Source organism: Corvus cornix, chromosome Z (assembly GCF_000738735.6).
Source record: "Corvus cornix cornix isolate S_Up_H32 chromosome Z, ASM73873v5, whole genome shotgun sequence".
NCBI lineage: Eukaryota > Metazoa > Chordata > Aves > Passeriformes > Corvidae > Corvus > Corvus cornix.
In genome coordinates, this window is record NC_046357.1 from 62,407,533 (window position 1) to 62,425,930 (window position 18,398).

At 39.0% G+C, this 18,398-nt stretch overlaps 1 protein-coding gene across 1 annotated transcript in view; it reads right to left on the reverse strand.

Moving 5' to 3' along the window:
- The window catches only part of KDM4C (lysine demethylase 4C), a 251,839-nt gene that overhangs the window by 62,552 nt on the left and 170,889 nt on the right, over positions 1 to 18,398 (reverse strand). Inside the window, exons 17-18 of the mRNA XM_039567580.1 lie at positions 4,064 to 4,175; positions 189 to 305 (exon numbers count right to left, since the gene is read on the reverse strand). Coding sequence (XP_039423514.1) covers positions 189 to 305; positions 4,064 to 4,175 — 229 coding nt within the window. The remainder of the gene's footprint in view (positions 1 to 188; positions 306 to 4,063; positions 4,176 to 18,398) is intronic.

Genomic DNA, 18,398 nt, shown 5'->3' on the forward strand with positions numbered 1-18,398 from the left:
AACTACCCTGACATCTGCTGCAGAACCAGCACAGTGAAACACAAACAGCCCAGGAGGTTCCAGGAAAGCACTGATGACAATTTCCTGACACAGGCAGCGGAGAATCCCACAGGGAATGGTGTGCCGCTCAACTCATACTAACAAACAGGGAAGGCCTTGCTGGAGGTGTGCAGTGTGGAATTCAGTACCTCATCCTCAGCAGGATGAGGGGAAAGCAGGGCAGTAAGTTTACAACCATGGACTTCAGGAGAGCTAACTTTAGCTTCTTCAGGAATCTTCTTGGAAGAAGTCCACAGGAGCAGGCCCTGCAAGGCAAAGGGGTCCAAGAGAGTTGGTTGATATTCAAGGATCACTTCCTCCAGGCTCAAGAATGATGCTTCCAAATGTGCAAGAAATCAGGCAAAGGGGAAAAGAAAACTGATGGATAAATAAAGAACTCCTGTCATTATCAAGGGTAACCAGAAGATACACAGGAGCTGGAAGCAGGGTCAGGTCACTTGGAACAAATTTAGAGAGGTTGTCAGAGTAAGTACAAATGAGACAAGAAAAACAAAGAACCATGTGGAATTAAATCTGGACAAAGACGTCAAGGATAACAAAAGTGGATTTTTCAAACACATCAATACAAAAGGAAAACAATGTATGAAGTGGGCCCATTGCTAAATGGTGGGCCTGTTGCTAAATGAACTGCCTGGAGCAATCCTGTGCAAGGTGTTCAAGGGTGACCCTGCTTGAGCAGGTTGGACCAGATTACCCACTGCATTCCCTTCCAACCTGACCCATTCTGTAATTCTGTGTTTCTCTAACTCCAAAAAACATATTATTTTTCACGCCCTCACATATGCTTATGCCTAAAGTCAATCAAACACCACCACTTACTAACTTAAGTGTAGCATAAGTGGAGATGGATGACAGGAGATTCCACCTTTGTAATCTGGGATGATCCAACAGCTATACCTATCTCCTCCCCCATAGGGATGCCTACTGGGTAAGACTCGAATAGCTCTACAGTCTGCTTCAGGAATTCAGAAAGCAAGCTTGTGTTTGTGATCATACTTTTAACACTATATAGCCATCTCAAAATTCAATGTATTTGTTGTTGACTCTATTATTCATATTCTAGGTATTCATGTGTGCTTGTGCAGACAGTGTATTTATCACCATCAATCCAATAAGAACTTGCATTTCTGCTGCTCAGTAAACTGCACTATTTTGCATCTGGCCATGAGAGTTACTGAATGTGACTGCACTTCTAAGTCCTGCCATGAAAGTTCACGGGGCGTGACCAGGCGTATCGTGTATCACACTATTTGTAAATCCATAATCATGGTAGTTCTCATTGAACCCAACCACTTACAGTGTCACTTGGCACATTTATGTTGCTTAGTGTTTAATTTGCCATCACTTAGTATCTAAGCCTAGCAGCTCCCAGTCCCTCTGGTATCAGAGGAACAGCTATAATGCAAGGGAGTTTATCTTCTGCCAAATTTAACACAACAGAAGAATCTGCCTTACTCTTAATGCAACACATGCACCCTGAGATCTAAATGGCTGCAAGTTCTTGGGAACTTACTCTGGGTAGCTACATCAGTTCTGGTTAGTGCAGAAGACATAGCTTTCTGCCAGGTGGATGACTGTTGGAGTTTTAAGAGTTCTCCTAGGTTTTTTTCTGTTAAAGGAATTTTCCCCCATACTGTTGCTAGGGAAACAAATGGCCAGGCCCTTAAGAAGAACAAAAGACCTGGCTGCTCTTTTTGTTTCACCTGGGGGTGTGGGCAGTTCCGTCTTGGAGTCCAGAGAGAGAGGAAGCTGTTTTCTCTACAGCTGCTTTTCTTTCTGCTGGAGAAACACTGAGATCCCAAGCCCGCCTTCCCTGCCCCACTGGAGGCCGGGCCATGGGCCGCCCTGCCCCGCCACCGCTTCGAGCCTTCGCTGCGTTGTAGCCGTGCCCGCCCTGCCTGCCCAGACCTCCGGGGGTTTCCCCGTTTGGATACATCGCGTCTGCCACCCGGGATTTGTGCTCCTCCCTGCCGTTCCAGCCTGCCATTCCAGCCTGCTGTTCCCAACGCTCCAGACGGACACCAGGATCAGCTGCCCAGGGGTTTGTGAAGCCTTTGTCCCATCCCTTCCCGGGATCCCAGGCCGCCATTGCCGCGTGCTCCCGAGCTCGCTCCGGAGCGCCCCCTGCAGCCGCGGGGGAACCATCGCACCTGCCCTGCTCACCGGGAGCCGCCAGCGCCCCTGCCGGCTGCCGAGCGGAACTGCACCCGAGGGGAAAGGGCCCGACAGCCGAGAGGGCTGGCACTGGGTTTGTGATTGTTTGCTGTTACTGCCAGAGTTATTGTTGTTTGTTTGCTTGTTATACACATATAGATATATAATAGTAAAGAACTGTTGTTCCTATTTTCCACATCTTTGCCTGAAAGCCCTGTGATTTCAAAATTATATTAACTCAGAGGGAAGGGGGTCGCATCTGCCATTCCAAGGGAGGCTTCTGCCTTCCTTAGCAGACACCTGTCTTTCAAACCAAGACAATGACACAGCATAACAGCTCCTAGGAGGATGAGGACCACCAACTGAACTTACCGTCTGAACTGATATGGTGTCAACACCATTACTATGCATCCCTCTGCATTAACTGCTGCGCCATTCCCTGGTAACTTGCACTTCCCAGGCTGTTTTGTAGATGTATGGAGGTGGCCGCAATTCATGTGGCAATGCCCAGACCTTGTCTCTCCTGAGAGCTGCCAGATCCATGTGGGTCTCTCTATGCTCTGGCATTTCCCTGCCTCAGAAAACCCTGCTGGGTACCAAGATCTGCTGCTCCACTGCGGACCTGGTCAGCTTTGGAGAAGCTTGCCTTGGCAACTGGTTTATCAAACACTGTAATAAGACTTTTTAACAAAACCCACAAACTACCGCTTTGGTTATTTAGAGTTGTTCTCTCTTCAAGTTTACTGCTTAAGATGTGCCATTTAGCAGATATTTGAAAAGTTTGAAGCTTTCTTTTTAGATTAGAAGAAATTTCATTGCAAATTAAGTACAGAAGCCAGATAATTCACCAAAAGCTCTAAGTGCTGCATTCCCAACCTTCCCTAAGTTACAAGCTGTGATCTGCTGTGGAGAATTATATTTCACCCTCCTAATTATTTTAGCATAAAGATCTACCAAGGAATTGCAATACATATAGAAATATTCTGTGCTTTATAACCTTGCCACAAAATAAACAAATCCTACTGTCTACACATATACTAAAAGAGGAAAAGACTGTATAATGCTACTCTGACTTTAAAAATATTAACTTATTTTTATATTCACACAGGCGGTCAGTCTAGAAAATACTTTGATTTATATAGTTTATTCTTCAATCCCCTTATTCTTAAAATTTCACTGAATTAGGCTGTTTTGATCACCATTGTGAATTCCTTCTTCATAGTTAAATATGTGGATCTGTAAAACTGTTTGGTCTATTTAGCAACATCACCTCTTTTTGCTTTTGAGGGATCTCAGGATTATGCAATGAAGTATTCTGACTTTCCAATCAAATCTTAAGGAAAGCAGGAAAATTTTAAATCTAAGAGAAGTTTTATCTAAGAAATCTAAATAATACCAAGAAGTTCCTATGAAACAGAAATCAGTGACATAGAAACACAATAAAAAACAATTCTCGAATGTGACACCTACTGAAAACTGTCATTTTGATAATTTCTAAATGAAAGACATGAACCTTCTAATCACAAAAAATAAAATAAACCAAAATTAAGCTAAATGTTTCAATTTTTTTAAAAGCCTGAAAAGAAGTGAGGTTGAGTTTTAATTTAAACTAAGTATTTCTGTTTCCTTTTAAAATAATCCCCTATTTCCATGAAGCACTACATTTTTGCATAACATAAAACTCTATATACAGCTCTAAAGAAAATCCCAGGCTTTTAAGAAATGTTTCCATTTTCAGTTAAAACACTAATCAAAAAAAACATTAGGTGAGATGTTGGTAAGCTCTCAAACATGTCTAAAAGTACATTATGGGCATTCCTTACTCCTTAAAGTCATTCCTACAGAATACCTGCACAAGTTTAATTTCTTTTGACCCCAAGTACTTCCTTGACCAAGGGTCGGCACTGTCACCTAAGCTCAGCTCCATAAACCTGTGCATAGTGAAAATTTTCACAATGAACCTGTTAGCACAGAAGACAGTTTTTATAGGACCAGCTTATTCACGCAAGAATTAGGGTCACCTCCTATCCTAAACACTTTCCACTCTCAGGGAAAGCATATACTATCAAAATTTGTTGCCCAGATTGAGTTGATAAAAACAAGAGGGGAGAAGAGGGGAGAGGGGAGAGGAAGGGAGGGGAGGGAGAAGGGGGAAGTTGAGGGAAGGGAAGGGGAAGGCGAAGGCGAAGGGGAAGGGGAAGGGTTACTACAACAACATACTCAGAATTTTCACCCCTCAGAGGATAGATAAAGTAGTATGTGGATATCCTTCATTTCAGAACTGTTTGAGAGGCTCTTGATTGGTAGAGAACTACATCAAAGATCTACATGCAAACAAAAGGTAATACAAGAACTCAGCCTAGTTTTAATATAAAATCATCTTACTGATATGGAAGGGACTTTCCAATACCTTTGAGCCACCTGGAACATAATGGTTACCATATTTACACAAAATTCATCACCAGCCCATGAAAACTTCAAAGCAATGGCTATGTAATATACCATAGAGGGTTATCGTTATGCAACAGCAAAATAACAAAATGCAGAGCAAAAGAAGTGGGTGATTACTTCAATGGTTTTTCAGTTGACAGTCATCAACATTTAGGCAACTATATGATGCATAATAAAATCTTTAGGACCCAAAAAGTGTGGTTTATATACCTAGATTAAGTTAAGTGGGTGATCACATGCACTAGGTAAAGAAAAATGTTATTGACAGATTAAAAAACAAAGAAGGCTTTTATGGTGTCATCAGTACACAGTGCTCCCTAAGTCTGAATTTCAAACAGCTAGACAAATACAGCAAGCCAAGAAGATCCCCTATGACATCCCCATTTTACCACTCCTACTACTGTTCTCATAGTGACAGTGGAAAATCGAATGTACTGCACATAGATGTTATTCATTAACATGTATTTAGTTCTATTAACAAAACTAAGTAATACTTGAAAATGTTATGATGATAATTTAAGAATAAAAACATTTCTGGTACAGCTACTTTATTCTCAGATTTTGCTGTATTGAAGAAAGCGAAAAATTTAGAAACTAAATCATTCAAAAATTATGGCTCTGGCCACCCCAAATAAACTACATGGACTGTACTCATGCCTCTCAGTGTACTTCTGTTATGCATCTTTCTTTTGCTTAGATATAGTGTTCACTTGCACTTTGAAGTTTTCTCTTGTCTCTCAAACAATAATCACTAGGGTCAAAAATATTTAGCCTTTGGCTGCTTTGCTTACAAAGTGCTCTACAGTTCAAGTTTCTATATTGAGTGATAGATCAATCCCTGCCTTCTGATCTAAAACAAGAAGAAAATCAGTTTGCAACATCAACCCTCCTTTCATATGGATCAGACACATTGGAAGTCTACCAAGTCTCATCCATAATCCCATCCCACTGACTGCTCACTAACTATTTCATCACACTCAGGTTGACAAGGACTTTGATCTTAATTTTCCTCTTTTAAAGTAATCTGATAGCAAGGGATAAACATCCAGTATATCTTCCTTATGTCTATGTTGCCTACTTGCTCTTGTAATCTCTATGCTTTCATTTCGTCCCACTTATTTTGAAAATCATGATGAAAAAGGGCTGAATCACATATATCTGGCAATACTGGAACAAATGTTTGTAATTTACAAGAAGCTGTCTAGGACAGCAAAAAGCTCTGAATTATACAAATATTTGGTAAGCAAGTACTCCTCTGATGCCTGCTTGTATGCTAGTCACAACTACTGTGCTGTATAAACAAGGAAATCACCCAAACAGACTGAAAGACAGCACCCAAATAACTAAACTGCAGTTTCCTGTATTAAGAAAGATATAACTTCAAGAAAGACATTGAGGAGCTGGAGCAAGTCCAGAACAAAGCTGGTGAAGTATCCAGAGAGTAAGTCCAATGAGGAGCGGCTGAGGGAGCTGAGGTTGTTCAGCCTGGAGAAAAAGAGGCTCAGGGGGGACCTTATCACTTTCTACAACTCCCTGAAAGAAGGCTGTAGCCAAGTGAGGGTCAGCCTCTTCTCCCACATAATTAGCAACAGCACAAGATAATACAGCCTCAAGCTGCTCCAGGGGAGGTTCAGGTTGAACAACAGAATTAATTTTTTCATGGTAATGGTTGTTAAACATTGGAACGTACAGCCCAGTGAGGTTACAATACCTGGAGGTGTTTAAGGAAAGACTGGATGCAGCACTCAGTGCCATGGTCTGGTTGACAAGATAGTGTTTGGTGAAGGGTTGGACTCAATGATCTCAGACGTCTTTTCCAACCTAAATAATTCTGTGACTCTGTAAGGGATGGCAGACACATTCAGCAAACCTTCATCTCCTAAGTTTTCCACTAACTTAACAAACCACACCCAGTAGAGAGCTGCAAATTCTCAATTTCTATTTAAAAGCTATCCAATTTCTACTTGCTATAATGAGATAATTTTTACCATGACTAGTTAAAGAACTAGATGGGATTATTGCAAACAGAAAATTCCTAAGGGAAAAAGACACATGACAGTTATCTCAAAGGCAGCTTTCATAATGACCACAGATTTTTTCAGATAGATGGGGTGTGTTGAAACTATGACAAACTGGAAAGTGCACAGGCATTATTAACAGTTCTGAATATGCTACATCTACACTGCAAACTGTGTTATAACAGTGAAAATACCCAGCCAGCAGGTATCAGTTATAAAAATCAACCACCTCACACAAGGATAGAAATACTCTTCCATGATGGTCAAAAAACAAAAGGCTCACAACCAAAAGGACATCTGCAATATAAGTCAAGCCTTCTTAGTCAGAAATCTGGAATTTCTCCAAAATCATCTAAGTGCTGCCCTACTGCGAGACTGTAATTCCTCTATCATCAAGGAATTAATTTTTAATATTGTAGAAGAAAACCAACAAGCTATAGACCAGACGGTTAGCTGAATATCAGATAGTATCAGGTAACATGAATTTTTCTGCTGTGTGTTCCACTCTCTTTCTCCAGCCATCATTTCTATGGAGAACATGTTGCTTTAACATTGAAAGATAACATAGATGGCTACCTTCCTGTTAAGGGGATGACCAACATGAGACACCATATTAAAGACTAAAGCTCCTGTATATTATCTCTTCCTCAGGATAAGAGATTCTTTAAAACAAAGTTTGTGTCTGGAATGGCTTCTTTATTTACAGTCAAGTTGATGTGAACTTGCTCAAGAACATAATGTCCTACTATTGCTCTGATGTGCAAAAAAGCAGAGGAATATCTAATTTTTCAAATCCAGGATATTTTCTACATTCTCTGCTTGTGTTCCTATGCCCTTGTATCTGCCCAGTTTCATCAAGTTAAATTTTCTGAACTAATGAACTTAACATATTAATTACTCATTTTATGAGCTCCATGACAATCTATGTATGATTTTATTACAGAACCTATGGACACAGCCCCTTCTCTGCTGAAAAAAGCAGAGAGTAACACTGACTCTACACCAAGAGAATTTTCTGTCATAATGTCACTCTGTAAATTCTCCAGGCTGCTGGAGAAATTGGAAGATGATGGAGGCTGCAGTGCCATCCTTACAATGCTGACATTGCTTTAAGACTTATATTTGTCAGACTTGGACAGTGTAGTCTCTCAGCTTGCCAAGTGCCCTGCTGCGATAAGGTGCAAGGAATAAGTAAGCTGCTTAAGTTCAGAGCTGACAAGACAGATGCAACGCTTGCTGGTAATGAAAACAACACACAGCCATTCCTGAAGACCACACGGTTAAACATGCTGGATGTGCCTAGCAAATGATCTCACACGTACAGAGAAAATATGCCACTGCTCCAGAAACAAAATGCTGTTCTCTGTCATTTGAAGCACTTAACACACTCATCTCTAGTGCAAGCTGTGGTGGCTGTCTAAGAAACCATACTTTCTTCTGGTAACAGTGGGATCCCAAACAAAACAGCAGCATGAAATAAACTGAATGTTATAAAAGCTACAGTGTAAAAAAAGGCAGGACGAATCACTAGTCTCTAAAAGAATGTGCTATTTTTCCACTAATAAAACTTCATCTAAAGCTGATACCTTATCCTTTTTCTTGGAAACTGCATATATAGAAAGCTCCCAGAGAGCTACTTCAGCTTATGGAAAAAAAGCTAAAGAAAGGTAGCAGCTCAGCCATCATTTTTTCTCTTTAAAATGAACATTAACTTGAGTTACTTTAAATCCCTGGAATTTGATGTGCAAATCAACTTACTACTTTCTTCAGCAGCTCCTTACAAATATTATTTCAAATAGCAGTCAGCTTCCTCAAGGAAAACCAGTATCTCTTCATGTAGACAGGCTCTCAAACATATAACCTGAACTGGACCTTTTTCCTTTCAGGGAACAGGTCTCACAGTAATGTTCCAAGGATCACCACACAAGTGCCTTGTGGCAGAGAACTTAAAGTGAGGAAAACAACAGGAAAAAATTAGTTTGAAGTACTAAAAATCCAAATTTAACCACTGAAAGCTAAAAATTCACACTGAACTGGGTTTTGTACTATTTCCAATTAGGTACAAGCAATTAATTAATCAATTACTCATCATTCTGTCCTCAAAACACATCAAATCTATGAAATGGCATGTAACATAAGTAACAATCAGAAGGAGCTAGAAGTGACTGTGCGGATGGAAAGCTATGATCTAACCACAAACACTGAAACTTGGTGGGACAAATCATGTGACTGGAACACTCCAATTGATAGCTACAGACTGTTCAGAAGGGACAGGCAAGGAAGGAGGGGCAGGCAATTTGCCCTCTATGGACTGATTGCACAAACCTGTCTTTGAAAAACAGCAATGAACAGGTCAAGAGCTTGTGATCGAAAATCAGAGGCCAAACCAACAAAGGAAACCTCACGGTTTGTGTTTATTACCAGCCACCCAACTGAGGGGAGCCTGCTGACAAAACCTTCTTACTTCACCTGCAGGAAGCATCACTCTGGCAGGTTCTGATCCAGCTGCAGGGACTTGTCAGGACAGTCACCCTGACATCTGCTGGAAAAGCAGCTCGGCAAGATGTAAGCAGTCCAGGAGACTCTTGGAGAGCATCAAGGATAATTTCTTAACCCAGGTGACAGAGAAGTGTTACTGCATCTGTTGCTTACTGACACAGATTAACTAAAAGGTGAGGTCAGGACCAGTGGCAGCCTGGGCTGAAGCGATCATGCCCCAGTGGAATTCATGATCTCAAGCATTATGGGCCAAAGAAAGGTTAAAGTCAGTACCCTGAATTTTAGGAGCCTAAGCTTTAGTTGTTTAAGGAATTACTACATGGGACCCTCTGGAAAACTGCACTCAGGGTAAAAGGAGCAGAATAGAACTGTCAGATCTTTAAGGACATTTTTCTTAGAGCCCAAGAGCTCTCAAGTTCCACCAGTGAGCATTCAGGCAACGAAGGCAGGAGACCAGCATGGCTCAGCAAATACCCTGGCCAAAGTGAAACACAAGACGGAAAAGCACAGGACATGTTATCAGGGACAGGTATCCTGGGAAGAAAAGAGAAGTGCTATCTGGTGTAGAGACAGGATTGGGAAAGCTAAGGTATAACTGGAGCTGAATTTGGCACGGGATACAAAGAATAGTAACAATGGCTTCTACAGGCATGTTGGTCAGATACGGAAGATTAAAGAAAGTGTGAAGTACTCGATAATTTTGTTTGCCTTGGTGTTCATCAGTAATCACTCTTCCCATATCTCTGAAGTCCCTGAACCTCAAGACAGGAACTGGGAAATTGCAGTCATTCCAAGTGTAAGAGCAGATCAGGTTCAAGACCACCTGGGGAACCTGAACATACACAAGTCCATGTGACCCAGTGAGATGCATCCCAGTGTCCTGATGAAATTGGCTGCTGTAGTTGCTAAGACATTCTTCATCACATCTGAAAAGTCATGGCAGTCAGATAAAGTGCCCACTGACTGCAGGAAAGGGAATATTGCACCGTTTTTAAAATGTGTATTTATAACAGAAATTTTTTTTCCATAATCTTGCATCACCTTTGTGTCCAGGTAAGGTATTTTTAACTGGAGCATCACTGCAATTATTACCAGTTGGATTTATGACACCATAAAATTGTATTATAAAATCTTCCAGAAATTTACCTTTTTATTTTATGTAAGGCTAAAGCAGTTTTGAATAAATTTTGCTGTGCTACTGACTATATAAACATTATACACATTTAAAAAAACCCCAACAGTTTCCGAGACACATCAGTGTCACCTCATTACAGTTTTATTCCTTGGCAGTCCCTGCTATTTCATGCCCTCCAGAATCCCTGAACAGTTTGAGTTGGAAGGGATCTTTAAAGACCAAGTTTCAGCCCCACTGCCACTAGACCAGGTTGCTCAAAACCCCATACAACCTGACCTTGAACACTTCCAATGATGAGGCATCCACAAGTTCTGTGGGCAGCCTGCTCCAGCATTATACCAATTCCATTGTAAGAAAAAAGGTCTTCCCTGTATCCCATCTAAATCTACCTTCCTTCAGCATAAAACACTTGCTGGTTGTTCCATCACTGCAGGTCCTAGTAAAAAAAAAATCTTTCCCTGTCTTTCTTAGAAGTTCCTTTTAAGTACTAAAAGGCCTCAGTAAGTTTTCATCAGAGCTTTCTCTTCTCCAGGATGAAAAGCTTCAGCCTTCTCAGCCTGTCTTCATAGCAGAGGTGCTCCATCCCTTTGATCATTTTTGTCTTGGACCCACTTTAACAGGTTATTTTTTCTTGTGCTGGGAACCCCAGAGCTGGATGGTAACTCCAGCTGGGAGTACTCTCACAAAAATGGAATAGAGGGGCAAAATCCCCTCTCTTGACCTGCTGGCCATGCTGCTTTTCATGCAGCCTAGGATGCACTTGGCTTGCTGGCTTTTTGGGTTGTAAGTGCACATTGATGGCCTGTGTACAGTTTTTCATTCCCTGTACTCCCAAGTCATTCTCTGCAGGGCTGCTCTCAACCTATTCATACATCAGCCTGTAATTGATATTTGAGATTGTCCCTAGCCCGACAGAGATGTGATACAAAATAATGGAAGAATTTTTCAGTTTTAAATTTACATTTAAAAATATGATATGCATTCAATCACTATACAAACAAAAAACATGCACATAACTTGTGCATGTAATGATCAGAGATAAATTTACCTGGATTATGGTGTCTGCAAATTCTTTTCTTACAGATACAAATCTGGTGCCAGTTTTCTTTCTCCCAGATTTCTAAATTCTGCATACACTGGACACATTTAATCCTTGACAGTTACTACACTTACATCTGCAGACATGTTTATGTCTCTTTCTGCTCATGTCTTCAGACACTATTTATAGTTATGCATTTCTAACATTTGCCATATCTTTCATAAGACCTGATAGTACTGTACCACTGCAAGATACAAATTTGACAGTTTGCAATAGGATCTGCACATTGTAGCAAATTATTCTGACAGTAAGTACTATACAGCCAGCAAACTATATTCTTTTAATATACTTACTAAAAATCTTATGAACACTGTGACTAAATCATATACAGTAAATTCTATTTTGTACATTATGGCAATGAGTCACTATGTTTTTAATAAATTTTATATTGCAGTTAGCAACTATTGCATTACTTTTAGTTTAACATTTTTAAAATCAAGCATACTACTAAAAGCTATTTCATTAACAGTTTAAAAACAATTTGCAAATATCTTAAAGTCTGGCTCAAGATTTCTGTCTATTTTGGTCCCACTGCCTGTGAATGTGCGCAATGATCTAGTTAATGTGTGATTGCATGTATGGCATAATGATTCTACTCAATGGTCCTTCCAGCAATATTTTTGGAAACACTGAAAGTAATCAATACTTCTTTGTATTACCAGAAACAGATAGCAACAGTGGCATACATCACTGCAAGTGCTTCTTTACTTTTTCACAAACACAGCTGCAATAGTTCTACTACCTCACTGTAGTTTAACAAATTAATTACATTACAAATTAGAACAGAGAAGATGAGCAGTGTCCTCAAATGTCTTTAATCCTTTTTAATCATTAAAACAGAATGACAGGCAGGAGAATATGTGCCCATTCTTTTAAAAGCTCATACAAATTTTTGCTTTTATTCCATTCTTCAGTGCCATACCACTGAGAAACCTCTGTATTTTTAGAATTGATGTACCTTTCAATACTATAATCTTTGGCTTTCAAGCCACTATTATTTGCCTTCAGGTGCAAATTTTAAAGTGTACAGCCTTCTAAAAAGCCTTTATGGCTTCAGCCAGATACTGAAAGGCTTGTAGATCAGTCATCATCACACTGTAGATTTCTTTTCAAAATAATGTTCTTCACTCAGAGTACACTTGTGGTTATACTCGGTTCACTTGTCAAATACAAATCTGAGGTCATCAAAAGCTTGAGGGCAACTTCAGCTATTCCAAAACTCATTTTCTACCTCTATTTTGTTGGAGAAATAGTATTTCAAATATAAAAATAATAGGAAACTCTAAAGATAGAGAAACAAAGGCATTGTATGTGCATGTTTCAGTACAGCATTGCAGTGACTGCCTATAACGACAAAGTCAATCCAATACCCAAGCATTTGAAAACATAAAAAATACCAAAAGGAGATAATGTATTTCACTATCAAGTTGATATATACTCTATTATAAACACGATTTTAGAGTTGGCATCTCAAAATACATAGGTCTAGGAACAGATGCTAATGATTCTATTTAAATATTTCTGTTGTAACAGATGAAACATTTAAACACTCTTATTTACAAGGTTTACATTCATTAAAAGTCATGTTCCTGGCAAGGGTGAATGACACTAGGCTCAATATTCCTGTTGGCTTGAATTCCTTGGCCATATACTAGCAAAGGCTTTTATTTAATTCTAGTTTTAAGTCCTATGTTTTATTAAAACAGAAAAACAGACAAGAGAGAACTTTCTTTCAAAGGCTGATTTGATATTTGAGAGGTCAGTCTGAATTTTTCATCTCCAGAGACTTTTTCATGCAGCTATAATTCATATTTATAATTAGAGCTGAGTAATTAACACTTTTGAAAACAGAGACTATCTAGGTACTTGGGGAAAAGCTTTTCCCTTCCCAAAGCAAAATTGAGTTTTATCATTGACTTTGACACACAAAGAAATCCAGTTTGTTTTCTCTGACCCAAGGCCCCGTATGCATAAATAGTCAAGGAAAATGGAATTTTAAAAGCATAAGCACACACCAAGCTTCTCTTGGACACTTAAAGACAAATGGAACAAGGCAAAAATAAAATAAATAAAGCTAAACTCAGCTAGAAATCTAAGCTTTGTCTGCTTTGGGTAAACTGTTAGATACTGTTTAACAGCATTGGGATGGAAGCTGACACCACACTCATTCACAGCATGAATTCTTCTACAAATGACATACTTTTTCCAACTGGTCATCAGCTAAAACTCTGCATTTACATTTAGACAAATTTTGTGGGGTGCCCCTGCATCCCATCACTTCTCAGCAACATTGCCTCTCTTTTATCTGCTCCTAACATTTTCACTGTGATTAAAAGCACTTAAGTGAGCATTTGTGTATTTCCTATTTTCACAGTAGCTCATGTCTGCTGTTAAATGTGGAGACCACTGGAACAGAAAGCAGCTGAACTATGTGTCCACAAAACAGCTAGCATACTGTAGTTTATGCAAAATATTGGTTTATAATGTGTGATATGGTAAGGTACATCCCTTCGGCCATTTCATTTTAGAACCTGTACTTAAATGTCCATATTCAATTTCTTTCTTTCCTAGCTCGGTAATTACAAATTATCATTTCATGTGGCTATTTGAACTCAAGGTGTCTGATGGATGTGACCACCATAAAAAGAAGAAAGAAGCCTGACCCTCTGACAAAAGGAGACCAGGACAATCTCATTTCTGCATTCACATATATTTGAGGAAAAAAAAAAAAAGAAGAGAAAAGGTATATTCACAGATATAACATAGAGAAACTACAGGCTACAGCATCTCTGTGGCATGGTCTCCACACTGAGGTTGCCTAGGAGGCCTTTTGTATTCACATGAGAAGTCAGCTAAAGTCCAACAATATCATGGGTTTACACCCCTAAAATAGAAGTGATTTCACCAGAGTGTACCACATTCTTTGTTTCCCCTATGGAAACCACAGCAGCCAAATCTTCTATTATTTTATCCACTTGCATTAAGGAAGAATTTTCCAAAGTTTTGATTTTTAATGAAAATTTCAATGTCATGTAAGTTCTAACAATGATGGTACATGACACATAACCTACTGAAAATTCTAGAGAAATATGAAAACATGTTGGCAAGATATAACAACCCCATGATTTGCAAACATGAAACAGTTGAATAAAATAATTTTAAGCTACGAACTACTATTAGTATGATACAAATACTGAGTTTTACTCTGGAAGGAATGAGTATATCTTGAATATTTAATAACAGAAAGACAGGAAACACACTGATTTCAACCCAAAATTTCTAGTGAATTGAAACTATATAACAGCAAGCACTACACCAACTAGCAAAGCAATAAAAAAACAGCCTACCAACATGTTCATGTTTGCACAGATGTTTCTTAATTTGTAAAAAAATAAAACATTGGCTTTTTATTTCCTTTCGTGTTTCTTCGTAGATGCTACATTGAAGAAAATGTCAGCTCCTCCTCTACAGGTCTCTGAAAACAGTAGATATTCTGCTTATTTGGGTTTCTTACTATTTCAGGGGGAGGAAGAGGGAGGACAGGGATGGAAAATGTTTAAAAAAACTAGAAACATTTGTTCCTACAGTGTAGTATCTAATTTTGGTATGGCTGCATGACAGAACATAATCTATTCCTTTATAGTTTTTTCCATTGTATTTTCCTCATTTAAAAAAAATCAACAAAACACATCCTAAATTTTGTAAAGGAAAGGTGGCTTAGTAGGGCAGGACTGTGGTGCCTTCTTCCCTCACAGAAAGGCTGTCTTCTACCTGCAGCACTACTACATTTATGAGTGTTATAAAGTACCCTGCCTCTCATTTTTATTGTATTCAGCTGAGTTCCTTCTTCACAACACAGATTCCACACAAATATACAAACTCTTCTTCTTTAAAAAACAGTGTTAAGGAAGGCAAATATTCTATTTCTAAACATTCACATATTTGCAGGACACCATAGGCTTACATACAGTATTATACAATCTGTAGTGGTTCAATGTCATGTTAAATTGAAGAAGGGATCAAGAACTGAAAAAGCACTAAGGACTAAAAGCAGTACCACTGAAGGAAAAAACAGAACAAAATCTAAAATCTAAAAATCCCTCAACTATTCATAACTGATTAATATAATTGCTTCATTGTCAGCAGAAATAACCTAGGATTGTAAATCATGTAATTTCAGAAACGCTGGCTCCACACCTTCATAATTGATAACTTAGAATTAATTCAAGCCTTCTCCAAAAGGCTCCTGTTAGTCTTAGAGTGTTTTAAGTCATGGACAGTCCAGAGAATACATTTCAACATCTGATGAATTAATTAATTAATTATTTAACTAACTAATCTAAATCCAGTTGGTAGCTGGTCATCAGTGGTGGTCCTCAAGAATCAGGGCCACTTTTCTTTAATATCTTTATCAATGATCTGGCCAAGGGGACCAAGTGCATCCTCAGTCAGTTTGCAGATTACACCAAGATGGGTGGGAGTGCTGATCTCCTGGAGGGCAGGAAGGCTCTGCAGAGGGATCTGGACAGGCTGGATCAATGGGCCAACGCCAGTGGGGTTCAACAAGGCTGAGTACTGAGTCCTGTCCATGCCCTGCCCAGGTGGCCAAGAAGGTCAATGGCATCCTGGCCTGTATCAGCAAGAGTGTGACCAGAAGGATCAGGCCAAGGATTGTTCCCCTGTCCTCAGCACTGGTGAGGCCACACCTTGAAACCTGTGCTCCAAGAAGGACACTGAGGTGCTGAAGCATGTCCAGAGAAGGGCAGTGAAGCTGGTGAGGGGTCTGGAGCACAAATCCTGTGAGGAGTGGTTGAGGGAGCTGGAGCTGTTTAGGCTGCAGAAAAGAAGGCTCAGAGGGAACCTTATCACTCTCTACAACTGCCTGAAATGAAGGCATGGTAGCCTCTTCTGCCAAGCAAAAAGCAGTAGGACAAGACATAATGGTCTCAAACTGTCCCAGAGGAGGTTGGGTTTGATAGCAGGAGAAACTTCTTCACTGAAAGGGTGGTTAAGCATTGGAACAGCCTCCCCAGGGAAGTTGGATGGTGTCATCATCCCTTGGAAGTGTTCAGAAAATGAGAAAATATGGCACATTGAGATAAGGTATGCCCAGTGGGCTTGGTGTTATTCAGTCAAAGGTTGGACTTGATGATCTTAGAGGTAATTTCCAACAATGTTTCCATGATTTCTGTGTTTTCAATCCTTGAATTAACAATTTCCAAGTCACCTTACATTTTTATGTTACATATACACTCTTTAGATATGTCTTTCAAAATTATTTTAAAAAGGACACATGAAAACCAATTGTTTCTAAAATTCTGAACAATAATTCAAAACAGATTACCACCTGAAGGACAGGCTATCAATTTTAAACCACTCCAAGCTGCGTTTCCACATTTAGACATACAGCCACAAAAGGCAAAAATAATGAATGGAATAAAATGAAATTAAATATAAATAGAATGAAAATATTAATAGTGTGAAATGAGTGAGTACAAGTTCAGGTAGACCAAGAACCACATTGCAAACAGTGTGGAGTGATCCAAAAAACTTAACTTTCTCTGAAACTTTGAATGGGCCATGCTTCCTATATCCACCAGAAAGCACTCCAAATCCTGTTTTGATAAATGAATCTCAAAAAAAGAAAAGCTAAAAGAAACTTTTAAAAGTCTGAAATTAATGCTAAAATTGTGTACTTCCTGAAGTAAAAGAGAAGCTAATGACACTTTTATTAACAAAGAGCAGCCTTCTGAGGCTACTTCTAAAATCTTTCTGGGGTAGACAAGTAGTAAATCTTAAAAGGAAAACATTTCCATTCTTTGACTCATATTTGCCTTGTTCCCTGTCATTTCCCTGTACATTTGTTTTCATTACCCCATTTGCTCTACTTCTGTAAGCTCTGAATGCTTGCCTCCATCCACTTTCTGTACATTTCAAAAAGACACACATTACGTGTGTCTTAGCAGATTAACAGGAATGTGGGCTGAAGCTGAAGGAGATGGAGGGTGATGCAGCAAACAGAAACAATTTCTCTTTCCTGCACTAGAACAGCAATATTTCAGTAAGTCATCTTTAACAAAAACATCTGCAGAAGTATAATACAACACACAGGGACCAAACAAATTGCTGTCATGTGACTTTAAAGTTGTATTGGTCAAAGTGTGAAGTAAGAGCTGTACATAAAGATGACATATCAATTAGCAAGTTATACAGTGCAGGCCAAATAAAAACTGATAATGCTTGCAGATCCATCCTTTTATTATGGTGACAGTTTGTTCATGTTTTAACTTACAGAAAAGAGTCCTGTTTTGAGACTTTAAAAAAACTTTTTCTAACAGCCTTTTCTTTTCATTGTGACGTGCTCACATGCTAAACCACATTGTCTTACCATCTAAGCTTTATGAGACAGAAATGCTATAAATAAAATGCCTCTTCAGTCAATCTTCAACTAAACATTTATACCCTGACATCTCTCAACCTAACAGACTCAAAACAATTGCTGTGCTCTGCTGAAAAGAAGGAATCTCAGCTTTCCTATATGGCAAACTGCTTACTGCATGAACACATACCAGTTTGATCCATTAGCTTTTAAACGCATTTCATGCTCTTCCTGTATCTCTAATCAGTGTGCACATAGTAAAGAAGGAGCAAAGGGAATGCACATGTTAGATTTTACAGATGTTGGAGAAAAAAGATACACGTGTAACATACTTTTCTGAAAACTCAAAATTTCCAAATGGTAGCTTATGCTGAAACATAGATTAAAATGCCACAATGTGTAACAATAAGGTTCATGTTATGAAAATATGAAAAACAGAGCCAAACTGCTTTTACAGAAATCCCATTTCATAAATCTGTAACCCACAGAGTAATAGAATGTAAACCCAAAAACTTTACATACAATTATACAAGCAAAGTGACTTTATGCAAACCTCTGTAGATTTTTCTACTAATATATCTTATGAGACGTTTGAAAAAAATT